The sequence below is a fragment of the Equus asinus genome, chromosome 22, assembly GCF_041296235.1.
Source record: "Equus asinus isolate D_3611 breed Donkey chromosome 22, EquAss-T2T_v2, whole genome shotgun sequence".
Classification (NCBI taxonomy): domain Eukaryota; kingdom Metazoa; phylum Chordata; class Mammalia; order Perissodactyla; family Equidae; genus Equus; species Equus asinus.
The window spans coordinates 22,453,908-22,480,050 of record NC_091811.1 but is presented as its reverse complement, the minus strand read 5'-3'; the positions used below and the strand labels follow the sequence as shown (position 1 = coordinate 22,480,050).

General features: G+C 35.9%; 2 protein-coding genes across 10 annotated transcripts in view; both read left to right on the top strand.

The window, feature by feature from the left end:
* The window catches only part of LOC106834102 (killer cell lectin-like receptor 2), a 68,533-nt gene that overhangs the window by 6,168 nt on the left and 36,222 nt on the right, over positions 1–26,143 (top strand). The window lies entirely within an intron of this gene.
* Positions 427–26,120, top strand: LOC106828026 (killer cell lectin-like receptor 2). 8 transcript variants are annotated; one of them, XR_011496831.1, is made up of 11 exons: positions 459–696; positions 1,991–2,107; positions 3,496–3,585; positions 4,528–4,770; positions 6,453–6,595; positions 8,450–8,556; positions 11,984–12,146; positions 22,676–23,315; positions 24,050–24,158; positions 25,024–25,178; positions 26,028–26,120. XR_011496831.1 is itself a non-coding variant. In XM_014836264.3 (8 exons), exons 2-7 carry the CDS (start codon positions 1,993–1,995, stop codon positions 12,132–12,134), a joined length of 849 nt encoding a protein of 282 aa, XP_014691750.1. In that variant the 5' UTR covers positions 427–569; positions 1,991–1,992; the 3' UTR covers positions 12,135–12,146; positions 12,226–13,768. The 8 variants fall into 8 exon arrangements, 2 of the variants coding, with proteins under 2 accessions (XP_014691750.1, XP_070350248.1); XR_011496833.1 differs by having other exon boundaries at positions 22,676–22,997; positions 23,192–25,178; XR_011496832.1 differs by lacking the exon at positions 24,050–24,158.

Sequence of the window (26,143 nt, the reverse complement as noted above, 5' to 3'; positions counted from 1 at the left end):
GGAATTATGGATGTTTTAAAATAATTTCTGAAATACATTTATCTGCAATAAACATAAATGGGAAAGAGAAATAATCTTTTTTTCAAGTAGCAGCATATAAGAGAAAGTTTCTAACAGATTATTTATGAGTTAAAGAATCAAGTAGTACACATTTTTTGTGTATTTGTATGTATATTTATACATATACATTTTAATCGTTTGTTTTTACTAGTAGTTGCCCTGAAGTATGCTAGTCTTTGTTAAAGATTAGTTTTTGTTTCTCCAAAGCTATGTTCATTTATCTTTTCAGTCCTCAAATGCAGATTTTGAATGTTATTTTGCGAAGAGTACCAAGTGGTTGGTTACTTGAAATGAAGGAACATATAGCTCGTGACCATTTTTCCTTTCCCGTCAACCTCAGCTTTTATCATACAATTTCCTTTTATCACTTTGGTCAAGAGGAGGGGCAGCCAATTTTGAGTTGGAGTACCACTCAGAGGCAATTCATTTCTGCCTTCCGTCTTACAGCCTCTCACACACCCGAGGGATCCAGCTTTCTCCACCTGCGTCACTGCGTGGCACAGACACAGGTACCCTCTGCTCTTATTCCTTCAGACCTTTGTACCTGAGAATACTGTTAGTCCTACTTATGAAGAAAAGATTCTAGGAATATGGGATTTTATTACAAATGACTTGACACGAACATGTTATCAATGGGTAAGTATTCTGTATTGATTGCTTTAGAACTTCAATAACTCAGAAGGATATGAAAACTGTGGTTCAGCATTCATGGAAACTTATTTTCTTTCTTTCAATATGCTACAATTTTTTCTTTGTGTTATCTAAATGAAGAGGGCTTTGGGGGGTTAGTTACTTTTCATTTGGGTCTAATGATTTACATATTATCTTATCAATCTTAAAGGGTTCTATAATAGAAAAGAATCCTTTTCCTGAATAAATTAGAGAAAATGTGAATAATTATTAAGAGAATTTTGTAAATTAAAAATTTTTGTAAAGAATATAGTTACATGTGCAATTTGTTTTCCATATTTCTTGTTTTGTGGATATCCTCTTTTCACACTGATTAATATATGCAGTAAGGTAAATTTTAAATATTTACTATTTAAAAATTTCTTTTTATATTAATATCCATTAATAGATTGAATCCTTTATGGATATTAACTGACTGCCCACTGACAAATCTTATTTTTACATAATCTTCTCTGGCAACATCATACACTAGAAGATTATTTCTAAAATTTTAATGTACATGAAATCATTTGGGATTAAAAATGCAGGCGTCTAGGCTCCAAACAAAGAGACTTTTATTCAGCACATCTTGCATGGGGCACTGGAATCTGGAATGTTAACCAGTCTGCAGTGTTAACCCTTAATTGTTTAGCAGATGGTGCATGGGATACACTTTGGGAAATAGTCTAGTAGAGTCATGTTGTAATCGAAGGGAATACAAGAACTTTTTAATATTTATGTGTAGATCTGAGCATGTATATTAAGTTTTTGTAAGCCAAGATATTTACATTTTTTCAGAGTTTCAAAAACATGGAATTTTTTTATTTTGAATTGATAGTTTTAAAAGTGTCTCAGTAATCTGGGATGGTACTAATTCTGCCTAACATTTGTATATGTAGATTGCACATTTTGAACTATATTGGCTGGGTGAATAGGACCAAGCCTATTCAATCTATTGGTAGATTTTTTACAAATTCTTTCTTTATTTTCAAACAATTATGGCAGTAATCTCTGGGAGTATAAATCACTTTATCAGAGGTATTGAAAGGTTTTCCTTTTCTTGCATAAATCAAGCTCAGTCTATGTGCTCTGGTCAGTTAAAGGAGTTAATAAACACACCCCCCACATACACATACAGATATACGCACATACCTCTTAATCCTGGGTGTGTTATTATAGACTGACATTTTAATTTTTCATTAGACAGCAATCATCTTGTTGTGAAGTTTTAATGAGAAACATGTTTCTCTTCTTTCTCTAGACATGAGCAACCAGGAAACGCTTGATTCCTCCTTGAGATTTCTTCAGTCTCCTTCAGAATCAAACAACAGATTAAGGCCTGGTGGTATTCAAAGACCTGGGAAAACTGATGGCAAAGGTATATGTTTTAAGTATCTACATTCACCTGTCTTTTATGGATTGTGAAACTTTAGACTTTCTAAAAAAGTGTTCCTATCTGTATTTAAGGTTCTCAGATGGTAATATGAAATCATAATTGTGTAGACTAGTAGAGCAAGTCTTTTTTTCTTTAAGTTTGTGTGAAAGGAGAAATTAGTGAATTCTTTTAAATTTAGGAAACTAATAGAATGTTTTCATTCACATTTGTTTAAGAGGAATTCATGAGGGCTTTAAAAGTAAAGGACAGAGCCAGCCAGGATGGCCTAGTATTTAAAGTTAGCCTGCTCCACTTCCGCTGCCTGGTTTTTGTTCCTGGGCATGCAACCACACCACTAGTCTGTCAGTAGCCAGGCTGTGGCGGTGGCTCACATAGAAGAACCAAAATGGCTTACCTCTAGAATATACAAATACACACTTGGGCTTTGGGGAGAAAAAAAGAAGACAGAGAGGAAGATTTGCAACAGATGTTAGCTCAGAGTGAGTCTTTCAAAAAAAAAACAAAACAAAGTAATGGACAGACTAGACTCTTAAGAAAAGATTGCATTTCCTAGAGAAGTAAAAGTCTTAAAGAATATTTTATATATTTTTAATTTGTATTTTGTATATTTTATATATATAAAATTTACATTTTATATATTTTCTATTCGTATTTTTATTTCATATTTTAAGTATCTTAAGTATTTACCAAACCTTAATGGCAATAAGAAGCAAACATGTTCAAATCAAAAGGACCATTCTTTTGTTTCTATTCTTTCTCTCTCCCTTTGAATATTGTCACGAACTCTAAACTGAGAATAACTTTTACTTGTTTAACTTAGTGACAGAGATTCAACCTTTAGGTAACAAGGACCTCAAAAGCAGGAGGATAAATACAATATTGACTGGAGAAAAGTAGAACTGATGAAAAAGAAAGCTGATTTCTAGAAACACTTTATGGATGAACCCCAATCACATTTGCAGCTTCAGAGTATCCACTACTGGCCACCAATTTCTCAAGAGTACTGACTCTGTTGTCCTTCCTCTTCATGATGAATTGTGATCACAGGAAGGATTATATATGTCAGTATAGATTCTCATAAATGTGTATTGTGTCTATAGCCATCTGTGCTTTTTTGTAAGGGATGTACTTTTAAAATCCTATAGAACTGTTCTCGTGTGTAACATTTCTACAATGAGCGTATGTCAGTCAGAAATCAGAAACTTTAAAACTGTAATTACAAGGGCACAAATTTAAATCAATTTGTATGATATATTTTTGTAAAGTTTTTGGAGAAGATTTTCTTTTTGTTCCAAATATTGTCCTAGGTGAAGTTCAGTAGAAGGCCAAGCTCTTTCCTAATGATTATTTTCTTCCTTCTTTATTTAAAGAATTTTCAGTGCCCTGGCATCTCTTTGTAGCGACTGTTGGGATCCTCTGTTTACTTCTTTTGGTGACACTCAGAGTTTTGGGGACAGTGAGTGAGTATTTGAACTATATCTTTCAAGTCTGAGTAATAGCTGTAACAGCTAATTGTGCAGATATTAATCATGCTCCAACAATTGTTTCTTGGCTATAATTGGGGAATGTCCCAGGTGGCTCTTTTTTGGGATTTTTTCTCAGACACATCACATTTTACTTACCTATTCCAATGACTGCATCTGTCAATGAGCTTTCTCCTTCTGTATAATATCTGGTCACATTCCTTCTGATGCAAGACTTCGTAATATTCTGCATTCTGAGGTTAAATCATTGTGAATTTTGCCTGAACATTCTTTGAGACAAAACTGTTCAAAAGAAATTACAACTATCTCTTACTTCTTATAGGTACATAATGAAGAAATCATTTAGTGAAAAGAGTGATTCTATACATGGATGTTGGGTGATCTTGAATTCAGCCTATATCTTTTATTTGAATTCCTTTAATTTTATCTTTAGTGAAAATCACTCATATGATTCACTCAGATAAAATTACATATTTGGATCTTCCTCTCTTTTCTCCTCTGGATAGTGCATCTACTCCAATAATAAGGGTGCTATTTCTTCATGTTTCTTGGTACAGATTTTCATACTCAGAAGATGTGTTGCTAAATGTTGATTGACTGATTTTTCTTTGGTATTTATTTGTAAATGATGTTCTAACTGTTAAAAAGAAACTAAACTGAATGGTATGGTGTTACTATTATAATTCTATTCAGATATCTTGTTTTATTTATTCTACACTTAAGTTGCTAATAGTGGGAAATTTGGTGTTTCTATTTCTGTGATCAGTTTATTGAGGTGTTACTTTCTTAATGTCAAATTACTATTTAAAGTGATGAAAAGGGTTGGTTGTCAAAGTGACACTTTTTCTCTTGTATTAAATTTCAACATTTAAACATTATGAGTACTTTTTTGTATTATATCTATACTATCAATTTTAGTTTTTCAGTGTATTCAAGAAAAACATCAACAGGAGGAAATTCTACGAAACCTCATTCCACAGCACGACAGTATACGAAATAACAACTACTCAAAGGAGCAACTTTTGACAAATAGGACTTTAGAATGTGACGTTCTCAAAAATAAAACCCTTCATCAGAAAAAGGAACTGGACTCACTCTTTATGGAAAAGATGAGATGTCATATAAAACAGGAGATCTTTTCGAAGTCTTTGCAAAGTACAGGTATGGAGGAAATCGTGAGCGAAAGATAGCGTGATTTTTCATTATTTCTTCCCCCTCCAGAAGCTTTGAGGCCTAATAAAAGGCTGAGGATATGTGCTAGTGATGCAGGTCTACTAAACTTTAATTTGTGCCTCTTAGATGTGGTGTGGGTATTCGGGTTACTTGTTTCAAATATGGAATGAAGACCCCAGAAGCCATATTTGGATTAGCAGAGCCCGATGTTTCCCCAAATTCAATGGCAGTTGCATTCCTGCTGCTCCCACGAAGTGAAATGGTATGTCCCCTCCCTTGAAAACTTGGATGGTTTTGGAACTGTGGGCAAATTAGACACTCCCACTTTGTTGCTGATGTGAAATATGGAGGCTATCAGTAAAAATATACTTAAGCTAAAATGGGCACAAGGCCTTTTATTTGGATGCTGTTGTAAAGATCATTGTGTTTGTGTGTATGTTTCTATTCTGCCTTGACTTCAGCTCTTGGTCTATTTGTGATCAACACGTATTCCCTGCAGTTCATCTGCAAGATTCCCCATAGTGTTGACACTTGTGCAACTCTGCGTGATGATACCATTAAAAATCTCCAAGATATAAGAATATTAAATCTCACACAATAAACTCTGTTATCATGCATAAGAATGAAATGAATTCACCTGGTTAATCAACAACTACTAAATATTTGTTTAGCATTTGGAGTTTACAAAGAGATTTTGCATGTTTAATATCACGTAGGTGTGGTAGAAATTCACTGTGTCTATTGTTAGAGGATTAATAATATTTTAAAAATTTGGTATTGTAAAATACATGAAGAAAAGAAAAAAAGTCCAAAGGATAATGTTTCTTTTATTTAGAACACATTCCAGAATCCTTTTTTGAATTTTATTATTTTTAAATCCAGGTTTGTTGAGGTATTATTATTCTGCAAAGAACTGCACATATTTACTGTATGCAATTTCATGCTTTTGGGCCTGTCTATCTATCTGTAAAACCATCCACAATTAGGATAATAGACATATCCAGCACTTCCAAAAGTTTCATGTTTCTTTTTTCTTTTGTGGTAAAAACACTTAACATGAGATGTACCCTTGAACAAGCTTTTAAGTACACTGTTCAGTATTACTAACTGTAGACACTATGTTGTATGACATATTTCTAGAACTTATTCATCTTGCATAACTGAAATTGTCTACCCATTGAACAGCAACTCCTCATTCCCCCACCACCACCTCACCACAGCCCTGGCAACCACCACTCTACTTTCCCTTCCTCTGAGTTTGACTATTTTTTATCTCATGTAAGTGGAATCATGCTGTATTTGTTCTTCTGTGACTGATTTCACTGTGATTAGCATAATATCCTCAGGGTCCATCTATGCTGTTGCATATGCTAGGATTTCCTTCTTTTTAAGGCTAAATAATAGTCCATCCATGTATATATCACATTTTCTTTATCCATTCATCCATCGATGGACATGTGAGTTGTTTCCATATCTTGGCTATTGAGAATAATGCTGCAGTGAATGGGGGAGTGCAGAAATCTCTTGGTGTTCCAGAATATTGATGAACCTCATATTATCATTATTGATAGCTATTAAGAGTTTATTTATAGAGCAGTGATAAATGTATTGCTCTGCTTAACAGAATACCAGAGGACAAGAAGTTTAATGTTTCACCTTCTACATTGTAGGCAAATTCAATGAAGACCACTGGTCCTGTTGTGGGGTAAACTGTTATTATTTTACCAGTGAAAATGAAAACTGGATGGGATGTAAAGAGACGTGCCAACGTTACAATTTATCTCTTTTGAAGATAGATGATGAAGATGAACTGGTATCATGGATTGTTACATTCACTTTTATTCTCTTGGACTCTATCATTTTGGACCCAAGATATTGAGGATGGGGGGGAGTTCAGAAAGAGGGACTTTGAGTTATTCTTTGTGTTTTGTCTGTTGAGTGAGCAAAAATTGCATAGTTAAGAGTCTCCCAGGAGACCCATGCCTGCTAATAGGCATATGATTTTGTTACTTACTAAGCATTCCATACATATTATCTATCCTAATGACCATCCTTATTTCTAATATGGAAACCTCCTTGAAGGTACACTTTGGGTCTTTGCAATCATCTCCCTCTCTAATGAGTCTGCAGGAGACCTGTTCACAGAGAAGTATGTTTTTCCTTCAATGAAGTACTTAACCCTTTGGTAAATTGCAGCCTGGAACCAGTGATTATTTCTCACTATAAAGTGGCAACTAAGAAGCCAGAGGCAATACTGTTTAGTAGTTACTGTTAGGAATACAGGAGCTAGACTGCCTGGGATAAAATCCACTTCTGCCACTTACTGGCCGGGTGTCCTTGGGTAAAGTACTTAACCTCTCTGAGTCCCAGTTTTCTGATTTGCAAAATGGAGATAATAATGAGAAACATGAAAGTGAGAACAGTTTTACAAATTAGCTTTATGGCAATTTTCACTGCATCTGTAGGTAACATTCACTTGATCAATATTCTTATATATTACGTCAAGAAGTATATCCTTCAAAAAGAATTATAAAAAGAGAAAATACAGTGACGACAATATCAAAATTATTCTTTCTTTTAAAGATTAGCACCTGAGCTAACAACTGTTACCAATCTTCTCTTTTTTCCCCTGATTTTTCTCCCCAAATCCCCCCAGTACAGAGTTGTATATTTTAGTTGTGGGTCCCTCGAATTGTGGCATGTGGGATGCCGCCTCAGCATGGCCTGATGAGCTGTGCCACGTCCGTGCCCAGGATCCGAACCAGTGAAACCCTGGACCACTGAAGTGGAGGGTGGGAGCTTAACCACTCGCTCACAGGGCCGGCCCCCGAAATTATCTTTTTAATTTGTTATTAATAATAACTATCCACACACAGAAAATGTGTTTTTATAGAGAAATGTTTGCAAAGATCAACCTGAAACCTCTATTTATCTTTTAGGAAAACAGCACAAAAATTATATGCAAACCTAACAGATGTTTTAAATCACGACATAAAAGAATTTGTGATATCAAGTCATAAAGTAACTTTTTATGTTTGTTGGAGTAAAACACCATTAAATTTAAGCCTATACTTTAAAATACATTCAGTCATTTAATCAGACATTATGTAATATGCCACTTTGATATATTACATTTTTGGACAGTAAATATTTCCAAATACTGCCTTTTTTTCCTTCACCTCTTCCAACTACAGCAAGGCTTTCTCTTATGAGTCTAAAGGCTCTAAAGCACATCTCCTCACATACATTTGTTGTTTTAATAAAATTGAAGATTCCTTTTTTCACTTAAGAATATGTAATGATCACTTTTCTACATCTGTAAATATTTTTCTTGAGCATGATTTTGAATGGTTTCATAGAGTGTCATAATTTAATTAATGTCTCCTATTGTTATTTATTTAGATTTTAAATTATTCCATGTTTTAAATAATCTATGAGACTGATAGCTATTTTTAACATAAATAAACAATCCTGGAGAAAACTACTTTGAAAACTGGAAATACAGAGATTGAGGGAAGAGAAGTTTTTCTAGGAAGGAGGGGTAAAGGATGACGTGGAGAGGAACAGAGTACTGGCCTGAGAAACAACTTGGCCCTTTACCTGTCCTTCTGTTCATTCTCTAACAGGTGGGCATTTACTCACATGATATGTTTTGTTTCCTTAATAGGACTTTGTTCAACGCCAGACTTATGGAGATAGCTACTGGATTGGATTATCATACAATGAAAAGGAAACTAAGTGGAAATGGATTGACAGTGGCACGTCTTCTGGAATGTAAGTCTCTGGAATGCATCCAAACTCTCATATTGGTGTTGGAGTTGGAATTGTATCTAAAAGGAATCTTCTCTTATTTTGCACAGCTTCACTCATTTTCAAGCAGAGGTCATTGGTAAGAATAAGTAGAATGACTAAGAAAGTGTTTTAGGAAGTATGGGTAAAAAGGAAGAGATGCATCATACGGAGTTATTAATAATAATAAAATTATGATTCTAAACGCATGCTCGGAAGGATGTGTTATGAGGGACACAAAATCATAAAGTGAAGTGATATGAAGAGATTCGACCATCCTGACTTAACCAACGTGATCCCTCCCATAACCTCCAATGTGTGTTTTGAATATCCCAAAAATTCATTGGAAACTCCTTTACATTATTAGCTTCTATTATCTATAAATATAAATACATGTGAGAATACACACACACATATAACTTTACTGTAGTTCTTCTATTTTGAAGTGGAGTATTTTTTAAACTCTTGAGTTTATGTTTAATTATAGTCTGCTGTTAAACTGTTCAATGACTTTTTAAAAAATATGAACTATGTATTATATATATATATTTTAAGATTGGCCCTGAGCTAGCATCTGTTGCCAATCTTTTACTTCTTCATTTTTTTTCTCCTTTATCTCCCCAAACCAACCCCCTCCCCGCCCCGTACACAGTTGTATATCTTAGTTGTAGGTCCTTCTGGTTGTGGTATGTGGGACGCCGCCTCAACGTGGCCTGATGAGCAGTGCCATGTCCGCGAGCAGGTTCCGAACCCTGGGCCACCGCCGGGGAGCGCGTGAACTTAACCACTTGGCCATAGAGCCGGCCCCTACTTCTTCATTTTTTTTCTTCTCCCCAAAGCCCCCCAGTACATAGTTGTATATTCTAGTTGTAGGTCCTTCTAGTTCTGCTATGTGGGACACCACCTCAGCATGGCTTGATGAGCAGTGCCAAGGCCGTGCCCAGGATGTGAACTGGTGAAACCCTGGGCCGCTGAGGCAGAGCATGGGAACGTAACCACTCAGCCAAGGGCCAACCTCCTGTATTATATTTTTTATTTCTAGAAATTCTGTTTTATGCTTCCAAATTTTCTTGCTAGTTACTCATATTTTCAAGCTGTCTTTCATTTCTTGAAAGACATTAGATGTTCTTATTTTATATTTGGTATCTGATCATTCTCATCTTTGAAGTTTTCTGGGTCCACTGTATTGTTTCTGCTGGTTTTTGTCCATGATGCTATTTTCTTTGTAGTATTTAGTGATTTTGTTTTTCCTTTTGATCTGCTGTGGAAATTTTTTAAGGACTGGGATGAGCGTGGCTTCCTCAAGAAGAATTTGCTTTTTTGGATGCCTTGGGGCACTATGAATCTGGGCCATTGATTCTAAATTCTGAAGTCTAGTTCTGGGCTGAAAACCTACAAAAGGTGTCATACAGGAAGTTACCTTAATGTAATCGTAGCCTGTAAGTACACTTATTAGGCAAACAATCTCAGAGGTCACAGAACAGAAAGGCTCACAGGCCAAATTAACGTGCTCCAATTGCACAGTTAATTCAATCAATTTAAACCACATCGTACTATGCAAGGGGAAAGAAATGGGATAGCTCTCACACTTGGGTGGGATGGGATACTTTGTCACACTAGGATAAGGTACAAGTAGGTGAAAGGACCACCTGAATCCTGGGTTATGCAATCCTCGTGTGGCCTGACTCTCTCTGCTGCATACCCCTTCCCTGCTGATGGTTTCTAGCACCAGACTTGAGGTTTGAGTAAAGGGGCCCAACAGGCAGAAGGTTCTTGTGGCGATCATGCACATTTTCTCTACCGAGGACATACAGGAGTATGTAAGCCTGTCTACAGCTACAGCTTTCCAGTTAACCTTATGAGCAGCTATGGGTTTTATTTGAGTTTCTTAGGCAGAGGGTCAGATGAATGTCACAAGTGGGTGGGGAACTTAAGACCTCATGAATGTTGAGGATCTATGTGCATCATGTATATTTTGAGTCTTCTATTTAGTGTCTACTTGGTTCTTTCTTCCTTTCCCATGATCAGCATACACACTTTCTACTCACTGTATCTATACCTAACATGTCTCATAGGTTACTTACTTATACATACTTACATCTTATGTGTTCTGACTCTGCCTAATGAGCTACTTAGTTTCATTTATCTTCCTTGTTTATTTCTCTTTATTCCTGTAGCAGTTTTGAATATTCTTAAATAATGTAGCAAATGCAGATTACATGAGGGATGGTGTATGATTTTGAACTCTTAGGTGGGATTATTCTCTTTCTCTTCTGTTTAAGACCAAGATTCAAGACAGTTCTTGGGTGGTTTATACTGAAGATACATCCCTTTGGCGTCTCAATTCTATGTAGCTTGCTTTCTATTTAGAATCTTAGGTGGAATTCATTATTCAACCTATTATATCAATGAAGGGAAAAACTGACTTCAGAGCTTCACTTACCCTTCTGGGTTCCCACATTTACTGTAACCCTCAGTCTGAGTATCAAGTTGCGTCTTGCCAGTTCATAAATTTATTCAAGAATGTTTAATTTTTTTTATTCAGCATTTTTAGTTATTTCAATAGGAAGATAGTTCTCGTATCTCATCCACCACTTTGCTGAGCTAAAAGTCTCACTGTTAGATATTTCTCAATGGATTGTCATGATTTAGCTAATAATTACTAGCAATGGGGTAGGGAAGGAAAAGAAAAAAAGCAAATAAAAACATCAATTAAACAACCTCATCTCTGCCTATATTCCAATTCTCCTTTTTCTCCTTAAGGTATATGCACACCAGACTTTGTTATCTCTGTGACAGGAATTCAGTTCTTCTTCTTGTTCTTCTTTTTTTTATTTTTGAGGACAATTAGCCCTGAGCTAACATCCACTGCCAATCCTCCTATTTTTTTGCTGAGAAAGATTGGCTCTGGGCTAACATCCATGCCCATCTTCCCCTACTTTTTATATGTGGGATACCTGCCACAGCATGTCTTGATGAGCAGTATGTAGGTCCACGCCCAGGATCTGAGCCTCTGAATCCTGGGCTGCCCAAGCTGGACCAGAGAACTGAATTGCTATGCCACTGGGCTGGCCCCCAGTTCTTCTACTTTTAATCGCTCACCTTTATTGAAAAAGTTAACCTAAGAAAGCAGGCTTACTATATATCATGAAACCATAGCTATATTGCAAGGTAATTTTGCCTTCTGACCAGAAATTGCTACAGTGGAATAAAATGGAAGATTATGGGTGTGATCAGGAGGCTGTTATTCTAGTTAATGGGCTAAAAGCAAAAGAAAATCTTTTCCTGATGAAGCTATGATTAACATTTCCATATTTCAGATCTTTAGGCCACAGACTTAAGACGATTATGATTTATGTTCTTGTAAGTTTCAGAATTCAATGATTGACCATGTATGTTTTCTGTTCTACAGTAATTTTAAAATAATGAATTTGCCTTCTGGGAGAAGAGGAAAATGTGCATTTTTAAGCTCAATAAGAATAGCAGATATTGATTGTGCTAAGAAATATAAATGTATCTGTGAGAAGAGAACTGATTGTGATTTCACTGCCTGCTTCAATTGACACAGAAAAAAGGTGAAATGGAATTTTCTCATTTTTTTGTTTGTTTCCTGTGATAATTTGTGATTCCTTACAAATTAATATTTTTTGACAGGAGGATTTATTCCATTGTGGAAACAGAGATGAGTCGGAAGAAGAAGAAAATGCTGTTTTCAACTATGATTTACGAGATCAGATGCCATCTGTCTTCTTGGGGAAGATTTTGTCTTTGGAAAGCAGTTTCCCATCTCTTTAATGGCTCTGAGAAATTCTTTCTCTTTCCCTGAACCCCCCACAGAGCCAATTAGAGAACTCTGGTAAAGAGCCTGGGTCTGTTCCTTATCAATAGGATAAATCATTTCAATAGCCTCTGGGCTTGACAGATTCCACAATTAAGAACCCAGAAATAGTTTTCCTGCGCCCTCCCAGCCCCCCCCCTTCTAGATACTTACATCGCATTAAAAAAAGAATATATTTTTTATTTTACTCTAATTTCCAGCTTATTGAATAGTTGAAAGAATAGTACAAGGAACTCTTATATAAACTTTACCCATAGTTCCCATTTGTTTATATTTTCTTCTAGTTGAGCTTTGCAGTTCTCTCTCCCTCTCCTTTTGATATCCATTTGATGATAAATTGGGGACATTATGTCCCTTTGTCTAAATATTTTACAAGAGCAAGGACTATGTCTTGTACAACCATAGTACAATGATCAAAATCAGGAAATTTAGCATTTCTACAGTACTATGATTTCATCTATAATCCATATTCAGATTTTGTCAACTGTCCCGACAATGTCATTTATAGGTGTTTCTCCTCCATGTTCACGATCCTGCAATACATTTACTTGTGATGTTGCTTCACTCTCCTTTAATCTGGGATAGTTCTTCAGGATTTCTTTGTCTTTCTTGATCTTACATTTTAAAAATCGACTTTATTGAGTTATACTTTCTTGCAATAACACCCATCTATTTTAAAGCATGAGATCAATGGAATTTTAACACACATATACACCTCTTAAATACCATCAGATCAAGACATAGAACATTTTCATCACCTTCATCACCAAAAGTTCTTTTCTGCTCCTTCCCACCCACCTGAACCCAGGCAAGCAGTGATATGTTTTCTGTCACTATCAATTAGTTTTGCCTCTTATAAAGTTTCATACATCGTATGCTCTTTTGTATCTGACTTCTTTTTGCTCACCATATTTTTTAAATTAATTCATGTTCTTTCGTGTACCATTAGTTCATTCTTTTTGTTACTGAGTACTATTCCATTGTATGGATAAATCACCATTTGTTCATCTACCTATGGACATTTGATGAGTTTCTAAGTTTTGGCTATTATGAATAAAACTGCCATGAACATTTATGTGCAAGCATCTGTGTGGACATGTTTTTTCATTTCTTTTTATTGAATACCTAGGAATTTGATTGTTGAATCTATAGTAAGTTCATGTTTAATTTTATAAGAAATTTCTAGTTTGTTTTCCAGTGTGGTTGCATCATTTTATTTTCCCAGTAGCAACACATGAGAATTTTACTTGTTTCATGTCATTGCCAATACCTGATATTGTCAGTCTGTCTAATTTTACCCATTATGTTGGATGTATAATGGTATCTCATTGTGGTTTTTAATTTGCATTTCCCTGGAGACTAATGACATTGAGCATCTTTTCATGTGTTTATTGGCCATTTGTTTATCTTCTCTTGTGAAGTGATTGTTCAGGCTTTTGCCCATTGAAGTGTCTCGTCTATCTTTTTGAAAACTGGATTTTCTGTCTTATTATGGAGCTATAAGAGTTTTTTATATGATTTGCATACAAATCCCTTGTTAGATATATGTATTGCAAATAGTTTCTCCCAGTCTGTGTCTTTGCTTTTCATTTTCTTAATGGTGTCTTTCAAGAAGCAGAAGTTTTAAAATTTTGATGAAGCAAAATTGTTTTTTTTTCCTTTTTTGTGCTTTTTATGTCCTAAGAAACCTTTGCCTATATCAAGGTCACAGATTTTTCTGCTGTGTTTGCTTCTAGAAATTTTATAGTTTTAACATATATTTAGCCTATAGTCATTTCAGCTTAATTTTTTGTGCAAGAAAAGGTCTAAGTTAACAATTATTTCATATAGATATCCGGGTTTTTTGCACAATTTGTTGAAAGGTCTTCCCTATCCTCCGTTGAATTACTTTGGTGGCTTTGTAGAAAAGTAATTGACCACATCTGTGTGGGTCTATTTCTGAATTCTCTGTTTGTCACAGTGATCTATATGCCTATTCTTACAGTAACACCAGACTGTCTCAGGAAGATAGCTTTATAACAAGGTTTGGAATCAGACATATGAATCCTCCAAACCTGTCCTTTTTAAAAAGTATATTGGCTATTCTGGAATTTTACTTTTTCTCAAAATTTCTTTAAAAATGCTTGATGAGATTTTGCCTGGGACAGCATTGAATCTGTAGAATAATTTGGGAGAATTGTCGTCTTAACAATATTGAATGTTAGAATTCCTGACCATTGTTTATCTCTTTTTAAATTTCTCTCAGCAGTGTGATACATTTCAGGATATGTCTTATACATATTTTGTTAAATTTATATTGTTTGATGCTATTATAAATGGCATTTGACATTCTTTTCAAATTATTTGTTGCTAATTTGTAGAAATGAAATTGGTTTTTGTAAATTGTCCTCATGTCCTAACACCTTGCTAAGTTTAGTTATTTCCTGTAGGTTGTTTTCTCCTTTCTGTAGATTCAGTAGGATTTTTCTGTTCTATGTACATAATTATGTCCAATGAGAACATAGAAAGTTTTATTTATCCTTTTCCTTCATTGTTTTCTCTTGCTTTATGGTACTGGTTTGCACCTCTGGCACAATGTTGAGAAGTGATGATAGTAGGCATGCTTGTTCCAGTCTGACAGAGAAGCATTTAGTCTTTCACTGTGATGTGTGAGGTCAGCTGTAGGTTTTTTGTAGATCCTCTTTATCATGTGGAGGAAATTCCCTTCTATTTTTGTTGATGGAGACTTTCATCATGAAGGGGAGTTGATTGTTGTTATATGATTTTTCTGCATCTATTGAGATGATTATAGATTTTCTCTTTTAGTCATTTAATATGGTGAATTACATTGATTTGTATTTGAGTGTTAAACAAAACTTACACTTCTTAGATAAATCCCACTTGGTCATGCTGTATTTAACATATGTTTTAATATATTGCTTGATTTTCTTGCGTAATATTTTAAGGAATTTTGTGTTGATAGTCATAATAGATATTGGTCTGGTATTTTCTTTTTTAAATGTGTTTTTTGTATTCATGGTATTGGAAAAATACTGGCCTTAGATATTCATTTGACATTTTTTGGAATATCCATCTATCTTTGAGGATAGGATTTGTATTTTCATTCCTTAAATGTTTGATCGAATTTAATAGTGAAATAATCTGGGTCTAAAGTCTTCTTTGGGAGAAGGTATTTAATGAGGAATACCATTTTTTTAATAGAGTTAGGATTATTTAGACATTCTGTTTTTTGTCAATTTTGATAATTTTTATCTTTCAAAAAATCAAGAAATCCATTTTGTTTAAATGTCAAATTTGCTGTCATATTGTTTTTTCATAGTTGTGTAAGTTTCCCAGGGCTCCTATAACAAAGTACCACAAATTTGATGGCTTCAAACAACCGAAATGTACTCTCTCATTGTTGTAGAAGACAGCAGTCCATCACCAAGATATCAGTATGCTTCTTCTGAGACTCTGGGCGGAATCTTTCCTTGCCTCTTTCTGGCTTTGGGTGGTGGCTGTCGATCCTTGGTGTTACTTTGCTAGTAGCTGCATTCCTCAATTTCTGCCTCTGTCATCACATGGCATTCTCCCCGTGGGCCTCTGTCATAGATGCGTTTTCCTCTTCTTATAAGGACTCCAGTCATATTGGATTATGGCTCTCTCTAACGACCTCATCTTAAGTTAATTACATCTGCAAAGACCCTCTTCCTAAATACAGTCACATTCACAGGTGCAAGAGTGAGTACTTCAACATATCTTTTTGGAGGACATGTTTCAACCTGTAAGAATAATATTTCCTTATTATCTATTTGCTGTTATTTCCTTCTTATCTCTAATCATGTCCTTTCTTTTCAGATATTGCTTGTATTTCTAACGTTTCTGTATTTGTATTTTTCTTCCTTGATCTGTCTAGCTAGAGATTTATATCAGTTTTATCGATCTTGTTGAGTAGCAGCTTTTTGTTTCATTAATTCTTTTATGTTTGTCCATTTCCCATATTATTTATTACATCTTTTTGCCTTTATTATTTCCTCTCTTGTGCTTAGAGTTTAACTGCTTTTATTTTCCTGGCTTCTTAAGTGAAAACTTACATATCCTCTTGTCAAACCTACAGCTTTACCTGTGTGAGATCCAAGTTAAACTAGAAAGTTCATAAAGCTTTTGATAAACAGGTTCAAACATCTCCCATCACCGGACAGTACACTGGACCTAGGTCATGTGTTTTCCCTGGTCTCTCAGCGCACCGGTCTCTCTCACCTGGATGCTAGCCCAGCTTCCTACTCAGAGCTGCCTCTGCAATGCTTGCTTTGTACCGATGGTTATACAACTAGGTTATCATAATTTGTATAAGGCCAGACTTTGGCACAGCTTCCATCATGTCCACCTTGGTAAGAACCATAATAGATTCAGTGCCCAGGTTGACCAGGTCCCTCAGAGGCTGCGGCTGTCAGAGGTGTCCTGAAGGGCTCAGGTAACACAATCCAGAAATGCAGGGATATAAATGCCCTATATGGAAAATTTTCATGTGAAAAAGACAGAAGACAAGCAAGAGACTGCCAGTGAACTCTTAGTCCCTTCCTACAATCTGATGGACACTTTGAAGATCCGTGTTTGTGTAAGGGCTGCTCAGAGATATTCCATGTGAATGAGTAAAAAATGGTATTCTTGTGAAGCTGTGGCCAGCTTCTGAAAATGTATTATCTTGTACTTGCTTTTCTTCCTTCCCTGACTCATTTCCCTTTCCTTTTGTCTCTCATTCTTTCTTCCTTTGGATTTCACTTCTTCCCCCGATTAAGTGTTATCACACTCAGGCTCTTTTTTCCAAAAAAGTCCAGGTTAAGATGATGCCATCTAATGAAAGGCAGGATTGTAGCCATTCAGGGGAGTTTGCAATGAGGATTTGGTCCACATCAGATAACCCCTTTCTAAATAAGCGCATATACCATTAGCCAGTGAGAAAAGATATAATGTTTACAATATCGTGCAATGGAGAATTCTATATTATCTTCGGCCTCTTCATTGGGATCCATACCATACCCAGAGAGGAGGTATAGTGATAGTTTGTCTCATGCCTGTCTTACGCCTTCTTTCAAAATTTGAACTCAAATTTCTTCCCCACAAAATGTTTAATTGTTTTTACTGCTACCATTGAGTTGTCAGGTGACTTAGGTGGTTTACAATTAATCATGAATGATGGAAAATTATTTATGAAAGAACTGCTGAATGTAGAAATGCTGATAATATGTGACCATCAGCTGCATATAGAAAGCAGATCTTCTGTACTGCGAATAGTTATTGGATGTCTAGAAGATATAAACTATGATGTTTCTATATGAGGAAGAGAGATAAAGGAAAGGACAAGTCAAGAAGGCTGGACATTTCCCACTGTGTAAAGCTAAGTCACTAAGACTCATACATGACCTCCTAAACTTAAATAGTACAGAAGACATTAGATGGAGGAGTTAGGCAGAAACTGAACATTTGTGACAGGGATGTCCCTTAATACACTTGAGCCCTAGCTCCCTATTATGCCTCCTATGACAGGTTGTTAGTGGGTAGTTATATTAGTGCAATAGCCCAAAGATCCTAAGGTGAAGGAAGACCAAATGGAGATAGTCCAATTAAATAAATCTTGTATATAAAGTAAAATAGGAAAGAAATTCTTGGGATGAATTATCACACTAGACAAGCAGCCCCAACCTGTGGAGACATTACCCTCATAAGGAAAACGAATGGATGGTGGGAGTAGAAAGTGATAAAGATCAACTCTGGCTTCATGACCTATTACAGAAGTGAGGATATAGTGATAAGCATATGATATGTGTATATGAAAAATAATTATATATTTTTTCCTCTATTTCCAGAGCCATTTAGTATAAGAAGTGTTAGTGGACTTTAACATTGCAATGCAGATTTCCAAACTATGAGGGGCCACATCTAGAGCTGATAGGGAAGGCTGCATATCATTTGGAGGCCCAATATTTAAGGGAAGTAGACTAAGGACTAATCAGGCTTTGTGTCTCTCCTTGTTAGGGAGAGGGTGAGAGCCTCTTTCTTGGTATAGCAGACAGTTGCCTCATATTAAGTGGAAGCATAGAGTTGTAATATAAGATTTAAGTAGGAATATAAGGATGGGAACGGACATTGAGGTTAGAATATACCACTCTGGGCCCATTTATGCTCAGACCTATAGCTTGCTCTTCCTCTGCTCAGCTTTGCATTGCAGGGGAGTTAGCCCTCCGGGCTGTATTTCCCAGTGTCTTAACCAAACAAAGCCTGAGGAGAATCTTAAGTGCTATCAATGCTTTACAGGGCAGTGAAAATGAGAGAAAAGGAAAGTGAGGCAAGGAAGGATGGGAAACAAATACAAGGTGGTACATATTTGAGCTGACCACTGCTCCACGAAGAACGAAGTTGCTCAATTGACCAAGGATAGTGTGGCTGTACAGAAACACTGTAAGTATGAATAGTCCAAGGAAGGGAGGAGTGGAGAAGGATTGATGTGCCAAATCTTTTCCATCTCTGTCTCCCCTTGGTTATAGTTCATTCCATGTGGAAAGAAGTAACCTGCACTTCTGATGCTTACCAGAGTCTGGAGTTGCTGTTGGGAGCTAGATAGTTCAGTTGTAGACTTAAGACAGTGGAATCATTCAGCCTCACCTGCAGGGACAACGATGTAAAGCAAGTGGTGAAGAACCTGAGAGACTTATGAAGCTGAGGCGGAGAATCTGAGAAGGTGTATAAGATGTGTTCTGTAAAACCAAGTTTCCAGATTCAATGTGGGTTTTGTCAAGAGGAGATGCTAATAGGAATTTGGAGGATGGGAGAAAGGGAGAAACCAGAGTAGTTTTCACTCCTCTCTACTTTAGGCTGCATCTCTAGCCATAGCTGCATAACTTCTATGATCCTCTCATTGGACAGATCTTCTGTGGTTCTAGGTTCTGGCAGTGGCCTTGTTCTGGGAAAGCCATCTCCTTCTTTTATTCCTAGTTTAAAGGGTATTAGAGGCTTCCTGGTACTGTTAATCTCTGTGTTTCCTTATCGACTCCCAAGTGGTTTCTGAGCATCTATGTCACATCTTAGCAGTTTGTCACATTGTTTAATCAAGTCCCTGAACTAAATTCCCTCTGTTTTAAAACTCAAGGAGATTTCTGTTTTCCTTACTGGATACACATATATTTTCACACTTTATCATTATAACAGCCCTATGAGATGATATCATTATCTCCATTTTATAGATGAGGAAATTGAGGCTTGTAAGATTATTCAATTAATTAACTATTGGAGGTGGGGTTCAAACCCTGGCTGCCTGACTCCACTTTGAAAATGATATATCTCTGCTCTTTATCTTTAGCTCAGATATCTTTGCATTATCTTAATAAACTGAGAATAAGGATTAATAAGTATAATTAATGAAAATAATGCACATTTTCCTGTAGAAAGGCAGATATATATACAATAGGCACTTAAAAATGGCAGGTACAATACTTTCTTGCAAGTAATTATGCTAATTATTTAAAATAGGCCATTCAGTCTGTCACTGTGGCAGTAAGACCACGTAGAGATACAAATTGAATCTGATTTAAAGAAAAAGTTGAACCTGATACTGAGTTGATCCTCAATGGGTAGATGCTGACTCATGATGTAATGAGGATATCAGAAATCAATAACGTAGAATACGGTTATTTTCAGTTTTCCTCTTTTCATTTGATCTGCCATGTCTTTGTCACAATCTCAAAGGAGAGCCCATCAAAAACCCTCAAATATAGCCTTTCCTGGAAATATCCTGAATATGATCAGGCTTTATAAGGAAAGGAGACATAAGTAGATTTTGAGGAACTTTGTAAATGGCAAAACCCAAGCTTTCCTGGGTAGAACTGGAGATCATGGCTTTGGAAGTAGTAGGAAAGGAAGACTAGTGAAAATAATAATTCCAAAAGAAGAAAATATTTGGTTCAGGCCACAGATCTTGTTTAACTTACCCCTATATCCCAAAACTCCAGTTGTTAAAAGAAGAAAGAAAATGGAAGATTCCAAGAATCACTACAGTGAGTCCCCAGGCAAATGGAACCGAAGAGCCTGCCTAGAGAGAAAGACAGAATGAGATCAGCAGAGCAAAGACTGAATTAAAGAGCAGGGTTTAGAGGGAGACTTTCCCATAAATTCAAGACCCTAACTCTTGAATGTCTTCAAACTTGAAATTAAGAATTGAAAGAGATACTGACCAATTTGAAACAGTGAACTGAGAGTTAGATGCGTGGGTTCTGTTCTCTGTTCTCTTGCCGCATATCTTTAGGGAAGTCACTTATTTTAAATTTACCAAAATAAACCCCTCATTCATCTCAATGATTTATGAATACAAAGTAGAATATTCAGCATATGAATGTGGCTTTAAAAATGTGAATATACATCTAAAACACTTTTGTATAAATCACTTTTATTGACCTACATTCAGAAGATATTTTATAAATATCATATGCTTGCAGACATCTGAAAGCATCCACAATTTTCTCATTGTAGCGCCACTACTGTTCTTCAACATTACGAATACCCACAGCTATTGCACAGAAGGAATTATAATCACAAATATTCATCAGATAATGTTAATCAAATAGTGTTTCTTGAAACTTCATAGAATGAGTAAATAGTGACATCAGGAGATTCACAATTGTTTACAAACAAACTGAAAAGAAATAATTTTCCTGCTTGACTTGCTCAGTTATGAATATATGTATATATCACCCAAACTACATTAATTCCCTGGAATATACTAAACAACGATATTACATTTTCAACACTGCTTTTCCATTTCTGTCTGACTTTACTTGAATCACATACACATAGGCTAAGTAATTGGAGGACAGATAAGATAGGTCCTCTGCATAAACTCTACCTTTTTCTTTGGATGATTCAGTTCTTCTTGTCTTTGTCTGTTTGGAGGTCAAAGCCCATGTTTTCACTTCTGAGTAAATTAGCTGCTCTTTTATCTCTGGAGATTAAAACAGAGATGTGGTTACCATTTCACATTCATAGTGTTTCTCAGAAAGCATGCAGACTATGAATACACATGAAGAGATATGACAGAATAGGATTTTTTCCAAATAAAGGAGATCTATGTAATGGTTTTCTTATTATGTAAAGCCCATCAGGTAAATCTTTTAAATGACAAAATCATACAATGTTTCATATGCTAATTGTAATGAAATTCTTTAGAGAAATTATTTGACAGGGAGCAGAAAATAATATCAGGATTCAGTAGGGATAGGGAAAAAAAATCTGTTTTTCTTATAACAGGACACAATTGGAAACACTAGTTATAACACCAGGGCTTTGACTGGAACATCATGTTTGAGAAAAACACACTAGATTAGATATGACAAGACAGCTTTTGAGGAATGAAGGATGACATTCTGGAAGAAAGTCACTTGGAAATATTGGCCTGGTACCTTGCGTATGGGTTCAGCAACCGGGTAAGGTTGAGCAAAGAATGTTGCTCCCTCTGGCAGGTACAAGGAACCTCAGTATTTTGGGGACCTCGTGAAGAGAGAAATTCACCCAAATCTGTAGGTACTGCAGGCAGAATCTGATGACAAGTCCTTGGCTTGGCTTTCCTGGCCTTGCAAGGCCTTTGAAGTTCAATCTGAGATTCCTTATAAGGTTCCAGCAAAGCAGATTTAAAAGAGCCTATATAATCAATTTCTATTCTTGCTGTACTTATGTAAATAATTAGGCCAAATTTATGAAAACTAGACTTATTTTGCAAACCAGTTAGTCTTAATTTGGCTATGTCTAGTGAAATTGAGGATGATTTTAGAAAAAAAGATTATGTTTCAATAGAAACTACATTACACATTTGTAGATATTGGATTTTGGTTTTGTCAATCGTCTTTAAGATTTTTGTTACATCTGTTAACTCAACTAGATCCTGAATTCTTTTAGTCTCCTGAAATATCTGGCTAGAAACCTTCAGACTAAGATTTTCAGTTCTTTCCATTATTTTCATTCAGAATCAGTGAAAAGTAAATCTGCTCTTTTTCCTGAAGCCTTGCAAACTGAGGCTGGAGGACGTAATATAAACTTAAGAGAGATTCATGTCTACTGCTGTGTAAACGACTCCAAAAAGTTACCTGAGTGCCTGATGACAACATCAGAGATATTTCAAACCGCAAAAGATGCTTTGACCCTAACTTCTAGAAATCCTGGTTGGCTGGCCCCTGGGCTCAAGGACTAGTTTACAATTTGCTCCAACCATTAACCTTGTTTTTTCTCTCTTTGTTTCTCTAGAGAAACTTCTTATTAAATACCTGCTTACTGACTTGATACTGGCCTAACTTTGGGAGTGTATTTGCATCACCACCTTATTAAAAGACTGGTTCAGTGAGATGGAACAACAACACCGTGTTTCAACAGGAAGTAGCTAGATCACCCCAAATCCCTCAAGATTGAGAGATGGACGTAAAATAGGGGAGAATTCATACCAACCCTGATATGTGTTCCCCCACATTAAACCCAGCTTATGTGGAGTCAAAACCAAACCACTCATTCCCTGCTTCCTCTCTGGCTTCCTGGCTCCAGAATCCACTATTCTCCATGGAGACAGACACAGGTAAGGACAAGCACCTGGATTCATTATCTCCTCCCTGCAAGGAGGTAGAGGATGGTGGGAAAGCTGCTGACCAGCAAGGTCTTGGGCTCCCTCCTCTCTGCAAGTAGTCTCAAGGCCAAACACAGGCTCCAACCAGCATGGTCATATGCTGCCCCTCCCCTACTTAAACTCCAAATAATAATTCTTCCTTTTAGCTTTTCAGGGAGTTTGGGATTTCAGTGTTAGCTGACCTTTCTCCTTGATGAGCACTGTGCAATAATAAAATTCCTACTTTCTTCTACTACACCTGGTGTCAGAGATTGGCCTGCTGAACAATAGGTGAGCAAACTCACTTCAAGTTTGATATCAAAATGGAAATATTAAATCAATCATTCATGATGCAGGATTTTGTTGTTGTCCCTTTTAATTAAGTTGAATCATTGTCCTGTTAATATTTACACACATTCAATCTCATAAGGAATTGAGATGATATTTCAGATTTAGGCATACACATTAGAAATAATAGAGGATAAATGAAAACATTCTTAACCAAATATCTTTTTATAGTTTTTAAAACATTCCTGGAGAATATTGTGAAGGGAAAATACTATACAATTTAAACTTTATAATCTAATGAGCTACTGTTTTATGATTGTGTTTTATATTTATTTTCTCATGTCTCTCTTAGACTTTGAAAGTGTTCAGGCATCTGAGAGCAGAGTGAAGAGCCTTAATCAATGGATTGTGTCTTTCTAAAACACAGAAAAATTTCTTCAGGTCTAAAAAGTTTTTGACTTAAATAAAGGTGATATTAGAGGTAGAACAAACTATCTGTACAGAAAGCTAGATTGTTTTTCTTGTTGTGGTCCTAAAATGCTTGGCTCCATAATGCAGTAAGAGCTCTCTAATACACCACTATGGCAGTTTTGACGGTTTCTTGCTTCTTTTAGTTTTTCATGTCATCCTCTGAAACATTGAATTTCACATTTATCAAACATAGCCTACTACACTGATTAATTAAAACATTCACTCATTTGTTCATTCATGTTTATTCAATGCTCTCTACATGACAGGTACTAGGCTAGTGATCAACAATAAATACAATATGAACCCTGCCCTTGGAAGGCTTACAGTGAACATATCAACCAAAAATAAACCAAAGTGTCAAGGTGTACAGTGGAGGTATGTACAAGATGTTCAATGAGCAAAGAAATAGAATTTGAACATCTGAAAAGCAATGATGTTTTTATAGTTTCTAAATATCTCCTGAAAGAGAGGAGTTTGAAATACTAATCATAAAGCTTCTACTGTGTTCATTACATGGTAGTATATAAATAGTCTACATTCACGATAAATAAAGTTTGGAAATTTATACAAAAGTTTGTAAATTTGTAAATTTTACAGAGGCCTTGCATTAAAATGTTAGGGTTTTGTTTGTTTGTCTTTTTGTGAAGCACCCAGCCACTATTGAACAATTAAATCAACATTTCAGAATCCTTTGGTGGCTGGTCATGTTTAAAGGGTGGTTTCTAAGTAGTCAATTGTTTGAGCCAGAGATAAAACTAATTCAGTAGGGAACGGGATTGGACTAAAATTATTTGTACATTTTGGCACTTGATCACTATCATTACTATAACTTTTGACATACTACAAAAATGAGGTGCAATGTGTACTCTCATGTAACGTTAGGTCCTGTTGTCCCATATGAGAAATCCCAAAGTGACTGTCAAACTGGATTTGTGTTTCGTTGATGTTTTATAAGAACTAAAGGCCAAACAAAGTAATCTGAGAGTTAGAAAATTCTGAGTTGATAATAGTTCTTAGTAACAGCCTCATTCTTTTAAGAGAGATAAGTTACAAAGCCATATGGTCTTGTTTGTGACGTCCTGTGGGTTCTGAACTATAAATATTTTCTTTCCTAGAAGACAGGTGTGGACTTCCTCTGAATATTTGGGTAAATTACAGAGACCACTGCTACCACCAAACTGTGGAAGTGGTCTTTTTTTTAATTTCTAATTTTGTGTTTTTTTGAATGTTTCCTTTTTAGAGACAGGAAGGATCAGATGATGGTAAGATTGACTTTCTTCTGTACTTCTGGGATACAAACATCTAGAAGGTACCAGTCAAAAGAAGGGCTTACCAGCTGCTCTAGACCAGTGAAAGGGACACTGTCTTGCTTTATTTTGTACTCATCTTTCCCAGGTATGCCCCACCTCAGCACATCTTTCTTGTTCGAACATATCTTGTCCTTACCATAGGATGTTTGCATTTACCGTTCCCTCTGCACACAATGTTCTTCTCTCGGATATAGCCATGGTTAACTACTTCACATCCTTCCAGTATTTATTCACTTACCACCTTCTTAATCACACCTGCCCTGACAACCCTATTTAAAATTGCACCCTGTGTATCAGCGTCCCCTAGACATCATCCTCTGTACTCTTAGTCCCTGTTACTATACCTTAATTTGTATAGCACTCATGACCATCTTACATACCATATAATTTACATGTACATTATTTTCATCTGCCCCAAATCACTCCTAAGCTGAGATTTTTGTCATTTTTCTTCAATGTTATATCTTAAGCATGAAGACCAGGCACAGAGTTGAGTAAATGATCAAATGAGTTAAGAAAAGCAATTCACAATGTAGTATAGTGTCCTCTTGAATATAAAACTTTCTTTTTCCTATCTCTTTATCCTTCTTTGTATTTAATTCATGGTTCAAGAAATACATAGAGACTGGAGTGCCTACTGAAATGTTTTCCTCATGCTTCATTTTTCAGTGAGCATGTACACTTTGCATTTTTTAAATAATTCTTTGAGTCTCTCTTTACACAAGTTCCATATGTCTAACCTCTAATGGTTTTAGTGTTAGGGAATCACCATTGTGTATTTACTTCCATGCAGAATATCATGAAGTTACTGCAGTAAGTCATACTTGGCTTGTCTTATCAAAAAGAGGACACATTTAAGTGAGAGGAGAGCTCCTCTCCTTTTCCTGGACTGTAAGTCTCTAGTACTTAATGCAATTCTTTATTCTTTTCTCAGGGTCTCGATGTCTTTTGCTTAAAGAGTTGGAGGAAATAGAAACGACTCCTGGGGACAGAATTTAGAAGGTTTGTTTCTTGCTTTTGTTTATTTATTTTGTTTACTTTTTGTTTATT